At 36.0% G+C, this 17,407-nt stretch overlaps 1 protein-coding gene across 1 annotated transcript; it reads right to left on the bottom strand.

Annotated features, from left to right (window-relative positions):
• Window positions 1-2,908: 2,908 nt before the first annotated feature.
• LOC144453188 (uncharacterized) lies at window positions 2,909-12,399 on the bottom strand. The gene is made up of 5 exons (XM_078144466.1): window positions 12,232-12,399; window positions 5,985-6,715; window positions 4,887-5,058; window positions 3,624-3,759; window positions 2,909-3,105 (listed from the first exon to the last, which is right to left on the bottom strand). Exons 1-5 carry the CDS (start codon window positions 12,397-12,399, stop codon window positions 2,957-2,959), a joined length of 1,356 nt encoding a protein of 451 aa, XP_078000592.1. The 3' UTR covers window positions 2,909-2,956.
• Window positions 12,400-17,407: the final 5,008 nt, after the last annotated feature.

Raw genomic sequence — 17,407 nt, 5'->3', positions numbered from 1 at the left:
GATATTAAGGCTTATAGAGATGAATCTCTGATTTATCAAGTAGACTCGACTATGAGATTATTTGTTTCAAAATCAAACAATTTTTTTTGTAAAAATCAAATATAATGCCGGTTCGAGTCTCGGTCCTGCTAGATCATGTTTTTAAATGGTTCAAAGTGTATGGCAATATTTGCTCCACATTTACACCAGTAAACCAATAGGAACCTGATATGACGTAGGTTGTTCCGCGAATGATTAAATCTAACGAGTTTATTGGGACAGCGAGGAGTGTATGATATCTCGGAAATTTTGTTAAGCCAAAAAATAAAATGTAGCGTAAGATTTTTTTGTCGAGCAAGGCAGCACTCTGTTTTACGTGCCATGGTTTTTATTGGAACAAGCCTTGACCGCCTTCTTCCGCGACACTGCGAAATAACGCTGCCACGGCCTGTTAATAGAGCGTTTTGGACGGTGCCGTAAAAGAGGCCTTGGATAGTGACGATGATTATTTTATATTTGATATTATTCCAGTTCCGAGAGGTCACACGATGCTGAAAATGATTTATGCAGATGCCCAAAGTTGAAATAGATACAAGATAACACCATTCTCGACTTCGCTCCCCATAAAGCATATTTCTTATGTTGAGCTGTCCCCTGATGATACCGTTAAATTCCTCGATACCGGATCTGTGAGTGTCTGTATGATGCAACATCTGGGTCTTACATACAATAAATGTAACTTTAACACACCAAACAGATCATCATTATCTCTTGCACCATAATGAGGGGAACATTATCACGTGACCTTTACCTTACAACCGTACCAAGTCTTTAGATTTATTCGTGATTGTGAGTTGCTGAGTAACAAATCCACTCATCTTTGCCAAATATAATTTGCGAATGCTACAATGGTTGGATGAACTAAACAGAAAGATAAATATTCCTCACAGCAGCTTATGACTTCTAACGTCAGACCGCTACAGAACATTTTCTAAGGTGCTCTGAGTTCTAACATAGACCCAAGAAAGCATGCAGATGTATACATACACATATGCAAATTATATTATGCAAAGACGAGTGGATTTGTTACATCCCAGCAACTCACGATCATGAATACCTCTAAAGACGAGGTACATTTGATGTTAAAGGTCACGAAGTGGGGGGGGGGGGGCACCTTAATTTGGGACTTAAAGAAGGGGGGGGGGTCACCATTTTTACGAAGTGAATAAAGTGGGGGGTCACCTTGTTTTCAACTAAACAAAATCATGAGCCACGCTCCTGTACTTAAATGTCCATAGTTTTACATTTAATATCATAACTAGGCCAAAGCCCCTAAGCTCGTACAGCTGGGTAAACTCATTTGTGAGTGGCTGCCTCACGATGATATCATAGATAGCGCCCTCGGCATGGAGATTGCATATCATACATAGAACGTACATGCGTAGTCATTGTACTGCAATGCATCCTTGGGTAAAACAACTAAAAAAACATCGCATAGTATATAGGACGCGCATGCCACTATGCTGCTGCTTGTGGGCAATGTGCGACCTATTACACAAAAAAAATGTATGTGCATAAAATAAACCATAAACAAATATCTATAAATATACATTTAAATATAACATAAACTCTGTCGCTTGATACATGATCCAATACATATGGTATGGCATCACAACATAGTACACTGCACCATGGCCACCTTTAAGCAACAGTTATTTATTAGAAATGACTTCTCGCTATTGCACGCCATGAGTTGCATTGGGTCATCTTGTGGTAGAAAAACTTGCATGTGTAGCTGTACATGTAACGTAAGAAATGAAATACCTTAAGATTTACTGGCTCTAAAATCTGTTCCTCCATTGACCTGAACATGTGGAATTGTGCACAAACATAACCAATTTAGTACACTTTGAAATAATATGAAAGTACCTGCCCCAGCCTGTGTCTAGATATTGGATATTCAATGTCCATGTATATAGTTAGTCTAGTTCCTATATATTTTTGTACATCTAATGTATGATAACTACAATCATCTCCATTAGTAGTCCCAAATTGATTAATATTTGAGATCAATAGTTCAATGTAGGGTAAAAACTAAATTCTTTTAGTGTGGGGTGGGGGTGAGAGGAGGTCTTTTATGATGAAATCTGTTTTGTACCCCAATACAAACATTTCTAAAAAATGTCAGATTGAAAAATGGGGAAAAAATTGTTATGCATGGCACTAAAATACATTTATTGTGCCAATAAAAGAGCTATTATTTCTCACTACATACTGGCTTTGTATTCCTACCACTACATTGTAATACATACCGATTTGAAATTGATTGTGCTGTGCGCAACAATTTTACGAATTTAGTTAGAAGGGGATGGGGAAGGGGTTCTGAGGCCTTACTAAAAGAATTAGTATTTTACCTACTGATCTCACCCCTAATGTGTTGATTTATCATACATGTACAAACTAATGAACTGTTACTTGGCATAGCTATAGTACGAACTACATATCTTATCAAAATTACTTTTCTGTGTTTGTTTTTCACTTCTTCTCTGATACCTGTGACCATCACCAAGTTTAATACATGTTACCAGGCTACATGTGAAACACTATGAAGTGATTTCTGAGAAATGGGGTTTCTATATTCTGTTCATTAACATAACGTACAAATCGCGAATGCAGTACTTCTCTACCGTTACACCCCACTATGAAGTGATTTCTGAGAAATGGGGTTTCTATATTCATTTTGTTCATTAATTAACGTACATATGTACATGTATACTGAGCTATATGATAATAACAATGATATACTGGGGTAAACTAGAAAAATGATCAATTTTTTTGTAAATCTAAGCTTTGCCACCGACAAATTTTGCCTTAACTGTATCTTTTAAATCCATTAAACACGTACGAATCCATACTATAACCATCTGTATTGTTAAAATCGAGAGTGTTGGGTGACTTAAATCATGAATGCCGCACTTTATTTCAACAGATATTTGTAGTTGAGAAGAACGGGTGGAATTCCAGGCAAATCTCTTAATGCCATTGTTGTCCTATTTGCGGGTTTCCTTCGCAATTCAACGAAACGAGACCATTGAGATCCACTGCATGATATGAAGAGAGGTACTTCTGTGGAAATAAGTAAATCAATGAATTAAAACACTTTAAAGTCGTACTATTGGTTTTGTTGTCGTGCTATAATATGTCCCTTATATTGTCCATGTATATCACCACTAGATAGAGTTCAGCCAAATACTAGTTCACTGAAGTGGGCAAAAAAAACCCATTTATAACGACATATTGTTCTTCATATATTGTTGCATTGAAAAGTATAGTCAGGGAAGTGTAAGCTAGTATTGACGTTACATCACGCCCTCCTTATCTGTGTCAATGTGTTAACATGACAGATTCCAACCAAGCTCGCACAAGTTAAGAGAATGAACAACTTTTACGGTGGGGTGGCCGAAGAAAAAATACTATATATAATGGTAACTTTGTAATCCTCCCCCTCCCCTGACTTATCGTTCACAAAACCCTTATGCCCCCTAAAATGAACCCCATAACAGCCTCCCCCGCCCCCACAATGTCTACAATTCTTGTCTCTAAAAAGCAACAAGAAAACATCCATATGTCAAATTTTAACTTACGTTCAGCCATTTGTTGTTCTACGAGAGATAATACCCAGTTGTCATCTCTATACCCATAGAGGTCCTTGGACAGATTAATAGCAGTATCTATTGTGTACAGGTTTTTCAGCCTTTCTTTCATACGATGTACCATTTTCTGGGAACCGGATTAGTATATTCTTTGAATAATTTTCATTGCAGCTGGTTGTTTATGGTGTGTGTTATGTACGTGGGGACAAACAGAGAAACGCACATTCCAGGAAATAAAAGTATTTTCATAAACTGTTGGTTATGGGGAGTCATTGTATGATGTCACATCACATAATTTTCGCTCGGTTGCCAAGAAACATCAAATTGAAACTCTTTTTCACTCTATTGTTCTTTTAGTGATACATCAAAGCATGATGGATCTTATCATAATGAATATTCATTAGATGAACACTGACTATTCATGACTATTTATCAGACATAAGTAAGCTTTTAGGAATTTATAAGAAAATCCTTTACGCTTAGAGGACCCAGAAAGGTTACACCATTCCTAACTTGCATGACTTCTCTAAAATATATAAAAATAACTTCAAAGTGAGGTATTATGGGAAATAAATAATTTTAGGATCTTCACTCCTCTTTAACCAATAGCCCAACAATGCTGAGGGCAGCTATGAGAACAAACAAGAAGCTCCCTATATTGTTCACTGTCCATAATTCCTCATGCCAGTGTGCAGCAGGAATCGCCTCAACCAGTTGTGCGAGTTTTCACTCCCTTCAAGAAAGGTCGAGCAATGCTGGGTTGGCAGAAATGACTTTTCCTGCGTTTTCTTATCATGAAGAAAGGCAGATAAATAAATTAACCTTGTCTTAGTTCCCTTTGCTACTAATTAGGCATTCATTCTCATATATGTTGACGAGTCTAAAGGGAAAGTATACCTTGTGAATTCAATATGTTTAATAAAAACTAATGATCTCAAGCAAGACAAATGCATTGTTTCATTCTCTTTCACTAATCACATGGAACTAGCATCGATCAAACTTAGATGGAAATGACTTGGTAGGCATCTTCCGTTAAATGTGTAATCGATTGTTGCTATTGTTATTGTATGATGATTCAATAATAGGTTTGACGGAAATTCTCTGCTAAGGCACATTCGTCACTTCCGCCTAAGTTACTGCCAGTTCTATACTGACAAGGGAAAGTAGATGAACCCAACATATTTTTTCTTGTCCAACATCCAACCTTTCCCTATCTTAGTTAATGCATAATTGTAATTACAAATTTCAACCTACCTGCTCGTATGGAGCTGTTGCAACATACAGACAACTCACATTATGATTTTTAACTGTCTTTTCAACAATGTTGATAATTGTGTCGACTTTTTCAGCCAGTAAAGACAACCCCTCTTTGTTTCTATCTGGACAATCCTTGGTGTTGGCTGACATTTCTTCATCATTCCTACAGCTATATATATAACAAATGATAAAATTTGAACATTTAATAATACGAGTAATGTTTATTTTCATTGGTCAATATTCAATTCAACTTGACGAATTACAATGGAACAATAATCTTCTTCGTCTCCATTAATACTGTACATGTACAATTCTTACCATTGTGGAACGGTGTGACAGGGAGAGATACAATTAAGTGGATGTTGTTATTACAATGAAATAAGTAAAATTTGCACCCCGCCCCTCGCAGTAATAACCTATCACCCTTGTAAAAACCTGATCAACTAGACTCCGTAAAGTCTAGTTATGCATCCAGGAGGGCTGTTATTAACTGGGGAAACACAAGTACCATGATTCATCATTCTATTTATAAATAGGCAACGGCCGCGAGAACGTTAGTACTTGCATGCAAAATGTAGCGATTACACAGTCACATCACAGCAAGTGGTTTAAACGGACAGTGAAGGTGCAGAACTACCATCGATTTTGGCTCTGAAATCGACAGGAAAGCCGCTGAGACTGGTTTACTTCTGACACCATGTAAAGTCATGCATCCAGGAGGGATATTAACTAGAGAAACTCACGTGCCATTCTGTAAACAGGCAAGTTTAAAACTGAACAACAATAACTCCATGTGTACCCAGGTAAACTAGCAAGTACATGTACAACGAACATACACAGGAATGGAAAAAACTATTAATAAGATGGGGAGGTCAATGTAAATATCGTCAGAGACTCTGTACACTAGTAATGCTGACGCGATTTGTTTCAAAAGATGTGAAGCTCCCAACTTTCTTTACTTCCTATAATGCTTCATCCAGTATACAGCAGGCCTCCTCTAAGACCTGTTTGCCAAAATTTATATAGTTGAGAAAAGAATGAAAGTAATTTGGATAATATATGTTTTCATTTCTCTGGATAATTTTAACAACTTACTATTCTCCTGATTTATTTCTCCAATGCATCAGTGCCAAAGACCCGTTACACATGTTACACAATAAATCGTCTGCCATCTTTCGAATAAAGGGCGCCCTCAGAAAATTCTCACGGACCATTTCTTCTATGGTTGCATTTCCAAGGAGTTGAAATCTTGGAGTTACATACCCCAAACATTGAACAGATGAATCTTGATCTTCAAATATTTGCATAGAATTATTTCTAAATGGCTGTACTTCTTCAAGTTCCGGCACTGAGACATTCAAAAATGTCTTAGCTTGATTACGAATTTTTTTATATTGCTCATTCTTTATTTCAACTGATGATTGAGAAGGGCCATAGGCAAGGTTTTCCGGTGTAAACACAGTTTCACAGTCCCGCTTGAAGTCCTCCAAAGACGCAATCTCAACAATTTTACGTAGTCGATCAACATCAAATGTTTCATTTGCATTTCTTCCTTTTGGCCCAGTTGTCTGTGTGTGATGTATATGGAGATTCGAAATGACAATTACCCTTTTCTTGTATATCGCTGCTACAACTGCATTTCGTATGTGGATGTACTGTCCACTTGGACCGTCAGCATAGGGCATCAACGGTAACAGGTATCTTTGTCTGACTGTCTTCATTTGCACAGGTGATGCACCATTCATAGATATTGTTAGATTTCTGCTGCCTACTTCCGGAATGCTTTGTTGATCATTCAATCTATGCACCTTTGATCCATTTGAAAGCTGTATAAAAGAACTTTACCAATTAACATTTGGATGTTCATCATGCAAATGACTGAATGAATGAAGGAATGAATGAATGAATGAAAGAATACATGAATTTCATCAGATAATAAGCTGTTACAATGTGTGTATGTGTATAGATTCCATTCAAATGTCTACCCCATATTATCATGAATAAACTTTCTTTTAAGACAATGACATTTGACCTTGACTTTGATGTTCTGGGTCAATTATCAATATCGAACCATATCCTTCATATCACAGACAATTTGTAATATCTATTGCCACCAATTTATTTTAAATCATGTTACTATTTAGTCACATAGAAATAATGCATTTGAGGGACTGTGTCTTCTACAAAGACTTGTTGTTCATACCAATAAAGCTTTATTGTGTATTTCCATGATTTAGAATATACACATAGTTTGATGTATCGTTCTTGCAATAGGGGTAGATAAGTTATTTCCGTTAGGCCTACAAACAATAAATTGTTTGGTTCCGGTTACCCGACCTCACTTAGCTTTTCACTGCCGACCCTAAACTTTTTTTTACGTATTCGAGAAAAAAATGATAAATCGCAAAAATTGTGAAGTCTCACGGGAAATAGTGGACGCGGAAACTGCAATTAACTTTTTAAAAAAATGAAACTGTTCTTTCAATTTGTAATGGCTGTACATCTGATAGTAAGAAATAAACAACACAGAGACCATTTGGAAAACAATGAAAATCTGAACTAGACACTCACTCACTCACTCACTCACTCACTCACTCACTCACTCACTCAGAAAAAAACCACAGAACCTTTTAGATTAGGCCTTACCTGATGGATTTAAATAATCAACACATATACTTATTTACTTAGTTGTAACAGGAGGTATTAGTGTATCAATATATTGTGTTTAAATGTATGTCTATGAATGCAAAGTGATACATATTGTGGACTTTCTGTATAAATTATGATTGATAAGTTGATTCTGGGAACAGATGTCTTTGATGATGATTAATTACAGTATTTGTGTAGTGATAACGTATTTATTGGTTTGTATATTGATATTAGGAACAGCTGGTTTGGATTAGGAAGTTGTTATCAGTTTACTTGCTTTACTAGATTGTATTTTAAGTTTAGGAACAGCTGACTAAAATTATGAATAATTAATTCTAGCGTGTAAGAGACTATGTAATCACCATTGTATTTAATATATATAGTATTTTGGTTAATGGTTGTATTTTCATTGAACAAATTAACCTTATTTTCCAATTTTTCAATACTACATCCAGCGAAGTATCGTCTGCACATTGTGCAGTACATTTACAAATAATCATAATTTAATTGAAGTGATTGGTGAATTTCATATTACAATCTAGATGGAACAAAATTCTGAATTAATTGTATTGAATATCAACTGAATTTAGTATGTATTCGATGCAATTTTTTTTCTATACTCAAACTAAAATAATATGTTGTTACTTCCAAATCAAAGTGACTATAGCGTTTCAATTAGGCAGCACTGTATTTTACATTACACCAGGTTAAAATTACATAATATGAAATACACATAATACAGATACTAATATCGCGCAAGCATATAAAATGATACATTTTATCTGAACATAAATCAACATTACTGTCGGGTGAAACAAGGAATATTCAAACACAAAACTCTTTATTTGTGTTCACAGTGAGATCAAATGAAAGATGATATCGTGTGCGTGCGTGTATTTTGTTTGTGTAATTCGCAACAAAGAAAACATTGTGTGCCTAAGTGAATCTCTATAGTCTTTCTAGTTGATTAATTGCAGATTGCTGGTTGTTCGAATTGTGTTAGTGAGTTTGATACTGATCAATAACGTTATCGTCTATTTAAGATGCATACACTGTAATTTATTCAATTTCTACTTGCAACTTGATTAATTTATTCAAATATTAATTTATTCCACAATTAATATATTCAGTCGATTTAGTGCATATATTTATGATGCATAGATGTTTATGTATTCATTTATTCAGTTATTAATTTATTACATAACTAATGGATTCAGTCGATTTTAAATGTTAGATCTTGTCATATATGGAAAAGACATTTTCATCTGTTAGTAAAACCCGTGAGAACTTGTGTAGTGACTGTTTAATTTGCACTGTGCACTCCAGACACATACATTGTACCCATATTGACAGCAACAAAAGTAATGTATATTCATGCACGTGACTCAAAGTACGTCTTTGCATGTGGTTTGGACAAGAAATCGTTTATACATACATACATACATACATACATACACACATACATACATACATACATGCATACATGCTTACATACATACATACATACATACATACATACATACATACATACATTCATACATACATACACAGATACAGACACATACACAATACAAAGCCCTTTCTCACATTCGCAAGGTAGTTCACTCTATAAGAGTTTAAAGTTGCTATCACATTTGTTACATATTATAAGATCCTTATACGTATTACATGTGTCGTAATATATCAGTTTTATAAAGGATTTATTTGCAGTATGTCTACATTGATAATAGCATTTCCATTTCTGTTAACGATATCTGTTAACTCAAAGTACGTCTTTGCATGTGGTTTGGACAAGAAATCGTTTATACATACATACATACATACATACATACACACATACATACATACATACATACATACATACATACATGCATGCATGCATGCATGCATGCATGCATGCATACATACATACATACATACATACATACATACATACATATCCATCCATCCATACATCCATCCATACACACATCCATCCATCCATCCATCCATACATACATACATACATACATACACACATACATACATACATACATACATACATACATACATGCATGCATGCATGCATGCATGCATACATACATACATACATACATACATACATACATACATACATACATACATACATACATACATACATACATGCATGCATGCATTCATTCATTCATTCATACATGCATACATGCATACATGCATACATATATGTACATACATACATGTACATACATACATACATACATACAATATACATACATACATACATACATACATACATACATACATCCATAAATATCCATCCATCCATCCATTCATCCATCCATCCATCCATCCATCCATACATACATACATACATACATACATACATACATACATACATACATACATACATACATACATACATACATACATACATACACAGATAAAGACACATACACAATTCAAAGCCCTTTCTCACATTCGCAAGGTGGTTCACTCTATGAGCGTTTAAAGTTGCTATCACATCTGTTACATATTATAAGGTCCTTATATGTATTACATCTGTCGTAATATATCAGTTTTATAAAGGATTTATTTGCAGTATGTCTACATTGATAATAGCTTTTCCATATCTGTTAACGATGAGTGTTGCCTATTAAAGTGATGCATATAGGCGCCTAAATTTGCAAAATGTCACACGATAGCTTCATGTTTATCGACTATAAGTACCTATTTCCATCGTAACATAACTCGGTACACGTCTTTTTCAGTTATTACCGGAAGGGCTGATTGGAGTTTAGACAGGGTCAATGCACTCACTAGCTAAACATAGTCACATTTCCAAAACAGTTATCATTCTTACACTCAAACCATATCAATTCAAAGTAGTCCTTTGTTCTCTGACTTATTGTACAATCTCGTCCACTTACCACTATATACTCGGGTAGAATTTTTTTTTTTTACACTTATAAGGTAAGTTGGAAGTTGGCGGTCAGTGACCCTTTTATTAAATTTATATATAAAACATATCATATGTTTTAGACCTGTTTGTTTTTTGTTACGTCATCTCTTTTAATGAATATTGATATCTCAATTAATATCTTAATATTTCACTTTGTTTTGTTTTACATCTATGAGCAGACAATGAGATTGAATAGCTTTTGCAGTTTTAAAAATATCATAGCTACTGCGATTTGCAATAATCAACGTTTCAAGCTTATTCACTCTATACTTTACTGTTAAAAATAGTACAATAAGATACTATACTTAAGGTTATAGCCCATGCAACCGATATCTTGCAAATATGCCTTACCAAAATTTGCCATGGCGGCGCTCTACTTCCTGTTAGTGTGTATATTGGGGGTATACATGGTATAGGTTAGTTGGTTAATCGAAAAAATATCCCTGATTTATACTTCTACAGAATACCAATGAACAAAGCTCTTAAGAAACTGTACAATGAGGTGATGATGTCCCCCATTTGAGCGAGGGCGCTGTATTCTCAATTTCCTGTTTGCAGTCTATAATGGTCTATGAAGGTTTCTAATTAAGCTATAACCCCCCCCCCCCATACATTTTCTGAAAGCTCTTGACTTAATCTTCCACCATTGATATTGACCATTCGTTCAACGAAAAATAGAGGGGGGGGGACATTTATTTTAAATTTTGCAGATTGTGGGTGGTCTATAACGTTAATACATACATGGCGACACTAGCTGCATCAAGGAATGATTCGTGGACAAGCTGCTGGTGTTTGCCTACAAGCGAAACTTTGATCTAGTGAGTCAACAAGAATTTTTAAAATTTGTATCTAGTATAATTGTATATAGTTGTGCGAGACAACTGTATTACTCACCTAAGAACATGCAGGGGGGGGGGGGTAATCTCATAAATAGGTATACGCTTATGTGCCGCCCAGTGGGTCACTTTTCATCTTGGAATTCTCTAATCATGTGGTCGTCGATAACATTGACATTTATGTCTTCATGCTTTAATAGAAACACCTTCACAGCATCCGAAAATAGGTGATTGATTGGATGATTGTGACTGTAAATCCGTAACATTGGCTCTGTTCATTATTAACATCACATGATATGAGTAGCTAGATGTTTTGAACTTGGGAAGTCCAACCCGTCTGAATATTTGGGAAGTACCCACGGGTACCCACGGGTGCCTTTCACACTTCAGAATACTCGTAGTCTAGTTCCTATATTGTATTGTTACGATTTACACCTCCACTCACAGTATAGTCAAAGTCGTTACTTTAGAAGTCCTGGGATGCAATTTAAAATTCATCCACAGTCACCCACACAGTCATTAACATCATGTCTTTGTTCATCAATCACAAAATTCTAACCAATAACGCAGTCCCTCATAAAGTTAGTGTTTATTGGGGCAGTTATGTAATGTCCAATTATGGTATATTAGTCCAGATGCTACTTATACACTGTTTACGTCACTATAACAGTTTGGGTCATTGATTGGATGAACAACTTTTTGTGCTGATTGAGGGACTTTGACCAGACGTGGTTTAGTTAGAGACCACGTTGGTATCCAGACTAGAATATTCTATGCTTTGACCAAAACGCCTATCAATTGAACGTATCAGATTGTGGGGCAAACGTATGTACGTTGGCAAAAGGGACATTTAGGTAAAAATTTAGCTTTTTCACGGTCTCCTTTAGAAATTGATTGCCAAGTAAATGTTATAACTTACCCTGTCTCCAATGATTTGCATATTTTTCAATTCTTCGTCATCTGTTCTATTCTCATCATTCACGAACAAGGTAGTGACATTGTCATCTTTCGAGTGAAGTGTACTTCGTTCTTTCGTTGACATTTCATCCATATAATCTCGAAGTGTCACCAGTGGCTCTATAGACATCTCCAGGTTTACTAACATGTTACTTTTGAGCAGTAAACTGAGTAGCCCTAACCCGCAAATACACAAAAATATTCGCCTATAGAGCATACTGCATAAACAGATTCGATAAAATAGAAAGTTAGACAGTGATAACTTAATTTATGTTCCGTGCTCCACTACCGATGTGCGTGTGAGTGGATTACAAAGTTTCAGTGACGAAGGCAGAGTATTTGCTAAAACATTATCCCTTCCAATCATACTTATTAGCTACGCCCACAACGAATTGGTCCCATGACTACTTTACCGGAGATGAAAGCATTGTAGAGCTTCCTGAAGTTTGACCACTAAGTGGAGTGTTCATTTATAATTTACAGGGGGCGGGAGGATTTACCGGGAAGGGTTCATTGATTACCCCAAGGGTAATTTAGGGGGGGGGGGCTCATAAACTGTTTAGTATTTTATGAGAGGGGCATTGAAGAAACCTGGCTTCATATACTAAAATATATTGTTAAAATGACTAGCAACCCTTCCAGTTCTCACTCAATGCTAATCTTGCGCACAGTACAGTTTCATACAACTTTTGATCTTGGTTGTGATGAATTAAACATAAACGAAATATATACTAAAACATTGGCTAGCTCAAAACCCCTGTGGTTCTATCACAATGTTCACTATCAGCTCGAACCAACTTCAAACGAGGTGGTAGTACACTGCATGCTGTCTGACTTGCAAAGGTAAATATGAAATACTATCCAGGTTTATAAATTGTCTTGACTAGTACTGTCGGTGTTCATAATTCTCATTTGTGAAATGAAAATTGAAACAACGGTTTTTGTAAGAAATATGATTGCATAACATTCAACTTTGATAAGAATTAGTGGTTACTTACCCCATGACAGCAAATAGACTATCGACTGCAAAGTATATTTAGATGGTGTCAGAAGACGTCTTTCTTGGGTCTCAATAAGTAAACGTAACTTACTGTCGTCTTGAAATTGAGGTATAAGAAAAACAGAGAAATTGCAGGGAGGGAGGGGGCTACCCGTATTATTCATCATTTTGCAGAGGAACGTATCTCCAGAAATAAAAAAGAGAGCACTCTGAAAGAAACTCCTCGGGAACCCACTAGAAGATAAAAATGAACAGTCCCCATTCCACATTACCACACGCAATTCGTGATTGCAAATTTTGAATAATACATTGTAACAGCTGTAATTTATTAGACAGACGTGACAGCACTATTATTTATGAGGTTTTAATTGCTCCAAGAGTCCCCTGCCTTGTCAACTCAATATACTCGGGACTACTGGAAAGTTATTGGATTGCTCGACTTTTAACCACGCAACCCCATCGTCTGAAACTTGGTGATGAACTTGCCATAGAATTACATTTCACATTCTGTGATGGAAGGTTAGGTTTTAGTTTTGTCTGTCTGTCTGTCTGTCTGTCTGTCTGTCTGTCTGTCTGTCTGTCTGTCTGTCTGTCTGTCTGTCTGTCTGTCTGTCTGTCTGCCTGCCTGCCTGCCTGCCTGCCTGCCTGCCTGCCCGCCTGTATGTATTATGTATGTATGTATGTATGTATGTATGTATGTATGTATGTATGCCTGCATGCATGCCTGCCTACCTACCTACCTATCTGCCTGCCTGGCTGGCTGGCTGCCTGCCAGGCTGGCTGGTTGATAATCTTCCTGTCTGGCTGGTTGTCTGTCTGTCTGTCTGTCTGTCTGTCTGTCTGTCTGTCTGTCTGTTTTGCTATCTGGTTGTCTGCGAATACAATATACATATATTAAAAACACATCAGTTTTAATCAACGTCTTCCTTTTGGGAATCGTGAAAACAGGTTTCGGTGTGATCTATGAATATTCATAATCGTTTGCATAATTAAGGTAAACATATAACGTGACGTGTAGCAATCTAATAAATTACCCAACAATTTCGTAAAAGATGAATGTTTGTCACTATTATTTCAACCTTAAAATTCACACACCCAATGTTTATGATTGTGAGTAACCATCATTTTATCCCCTAAAGACCAAATCGCAATTAAACAGCTGAGTAAAGCAAAAGTGTCTAGTTTTGCCATGCGCAGATAAAATGCGCATATCAATTCGGTATATTCATCATTAAACAGGGTGGCTATCCAGCTGACAACCAACGTGCATGTTCGAAGAGAAAGCATTGAATTTGTACCCCACGTTGTTCCACGTCACATCAACGCTCGTCTGCGTCATCGGTTCTGTGGTAACGTATTCAAAATATAGGTAAAAACATTCAGAAGCATTTATATTTTCCCCAATTTGTTTCCTTATTTAGCTGGAAAATAGTCGTCCTGTTTTGTCAATATTTGTGTTCGACACGAAGGCCCCTTTCGACACTCCTGTTTGATTTGAATGACACAACACTGTTTTTATAAAAATAAAACGCAAATGAAGCTAAAGTTTTTATGTAGTGCTATCAGCGCTGTTTTCTAAATATGTCAGTGAAGATGGGTCAACATAAGACACGTTCCCAGTAGCAAAACTTCAAGCATTTTCCTTAAGCCATTTGTTTGTTTGTTTGTTTTGGGGAGTTGCGTGTGCAATGTAAGAATCAAGTTTGCTGTTGGTGGCGTACTTTACAGTGGATATTATTCCAACTTTGTCGTTGGAGTCGTACTTACCCATGGATCTAGTTTGTCGTTGGTGGCGTTTTATACAATGATTTGTCCGTCGGGTTGTCATTCGTGGCGTGCTTTCTAAAGGAATTTATTCCTACTAGAATTGAAGCAACACCCAATAGATTTAGTTGAATGAGCAAAGATAAATCAAACATAGCAAACGAAGGAAGTGAAACAGCAAATCCTACTTCCACAGATTATATTCGAGAGAATGTGCCCTCAACATGAACTGTGTTATTGTTAGTTACCATGGTAATTAACACCGCCATGGTAAAATATAATCCTAAGCGGTCAGTCGCCTTTATGTGATTTCACCACAATGAAAGCTGTCGTTAAGACTAGAGAAGATTAAATAAACTTATCGAACAAGGTGTCGAAAGGTCTCTGTCATGTCCAAATGATGCACAACAATTAAGTGACATATATTTTATTTTATTTTTTTTGCGGGAAACACGTTTAACAGACTACGTGGTTCTACAACAGGATGCGTTTCCCCTTGCAATATCGATCGACCGATGCATGCTAATCATGTATATGAGGCTTTCAGAAGATAACATCGGTCGCGGATCACGAATGAGGGCAGAGTTCTTTTGATGTATTTATCACATTTATAAATTACAACCCACCTTTGAGCAGTGCATGTTGACAGAGTAACAAACATATCGAGATTTCCACTTGTTGTAGAAATGGTTCTACTGTGTAAATGTACAGCATCATAGTATAAGGTGTCGCAAAGGGGACAGTGGGTTTTACGACGATTTAACGGACGTAATTACAACACTCGCCTCTTCTCTTCGTATATACAACAGAATTTTCAAATTATTCAGAAGTAAATCTTTGATTCCTATTTATTTTCAATGGTGCTCCCCTTCGAAATTTATAATCTACTATAATTTTAATTTTAGTAGTTTCTGTTTGTTACTGGTGTCATCGGTTACGTGTCAAGCATCACGTATATATCTTCTGTGACGTTGTTTACTATGGCTTCACCTTTACAAATAAAAGATGACCTAGGGGTGCAGGTACCACCATTTCATCCACTGACTTCTGACATATTTTGGAAACTGTATTTGACGACCTATTTATCTCCTGCTCTAGTTTACTGATGAGAACAGACAACTATCAGAATAATGTGTGTGTGTGGTGGAGGGGGGTTGTTGTTGTTAGGGTGTATGTATGTATGTATGTATGTATGTATGTATATGTATGTATGTATGTATGTGTGTGTATGTACGTACGTATGTATGTATGTACATTTGTATGCACATGTACTGGTATGTATTTTTTGTTTATCAGTGCATCAATGTACATTGTACATGTACTATGTTTATCAGTGCATCAATGTACATTGTACATGTACTATGTTTATCAGTGCATCAATGTACATTGTACATGTACTATGTTTATCAGTGCATCAATGTACATTGTACATGTACCTATGGCATGCATATATCTATCTACATGTATCCATACATGTATACAAGTATATGTATATATGCATCTCTGTTAATCTACATGTATGTATCTATAAACCATGGTAATAAAAGTGTTTTAATTATTGATTGACACTGGACTACAGTTGTGAATAATTGGCTATTGTAACATGGGTTGTGGTAACAAAGGCCCTCTACTACAAGCGAAAAATTTGATTGCTATGTATGCTTGTACAGTGGGGGGGGGGGGGGGGGTAATTAAAGTAACATGCTGTCTTGTCTGCTGACAAATACCAAATCAGACACTAAATTGGCAGGTAAATGTCAGCCTTAATTTATTTCATAGGAAATGTCATTGCTTGGGTTCTGGATCTGGATCGGGATAAATAATTAGCCCTGCCTCCTTAGGAGTATCACACCAATGGGGGTCATGGGTTAAGATATGAATGCTACTGATTTAAGTGATCTCTAAGTCTTGTCTTGAATAATGATGTCGAAGACGATTTGATGACAGAAGAGGGTAGTGTATTCCAGTCAATGATTGTTCTGGTGAAAAATGAGCTCTTGAAAATTTCAGTTTTTGAATCAATGTGTTAATATCTAGCTGGATGGAGTCGTGTACTGTTAATTGGTGAAAGATGTTGGTTAGTTGCAGTGACACACAGTTCACTTTTTCTGATTTTTAATAGATTCGTAATAAACATTTGCCACATTATGATAATAGGGCTACTAATTATTCATATTATTGGTACAATGCAATGGTAATTAATATCTTGAAAAAACCTACAATAACAAACCTTCAACATTGTTCACAATATGTTAATAAGGCTACTATTTATTCATATTTTTGCCAAAATTCAACATGTTGTTTTACTTATTATGTATCATTGTAAGAGAGATCACTACCATGGTAAAAGAAAATCTTTCAGAGGAACATGGAA

This window comes from Glandiceps talaboti, chromosome 23, assembly GCF_964340395.1.
Source record: "Glandiceps talaboti chromosome 23, keGlaTala1.1, whole genome shotgun sequence".
Taxonomy (NCBI): domain Eukaryota; kingdom Metazoa; phylum Hemichordata; class Enteropneusta; family Spengelidae; genus Glandiceps; species Glandiceps talaboti.
The sequence above is the reverse complement of the archived record's forward strand: the minus strand, read 5'-3'. Positions and strand labels throughout refer to the sequence as shown.

Excerpts from the sequence above, each read along its gene's own strand:
- LOC144453188 (XM_078144466.1), bottom strand. The coding sequence starts at position 12,399 with ATGTCTATAGAGCCACTGGTGACACTTCGAGATTATATGGATGAAATG. Across the intron at positions 6,716-12,231 it reads TGCAAATCATTGGAGACAGG|CTTTCAAATGGATCAAAGGT; the intron begins GTAAGTTATAAC and ends TCTTTTATACAG. Across the intron at positions 3,760-4,886 it reads CAACAGCTCCATACGAGCAG|AAAATGGTACATCGTATGAA; the intron begins GTAGGTTGAAAT and ends TCCGGTTCCCAG.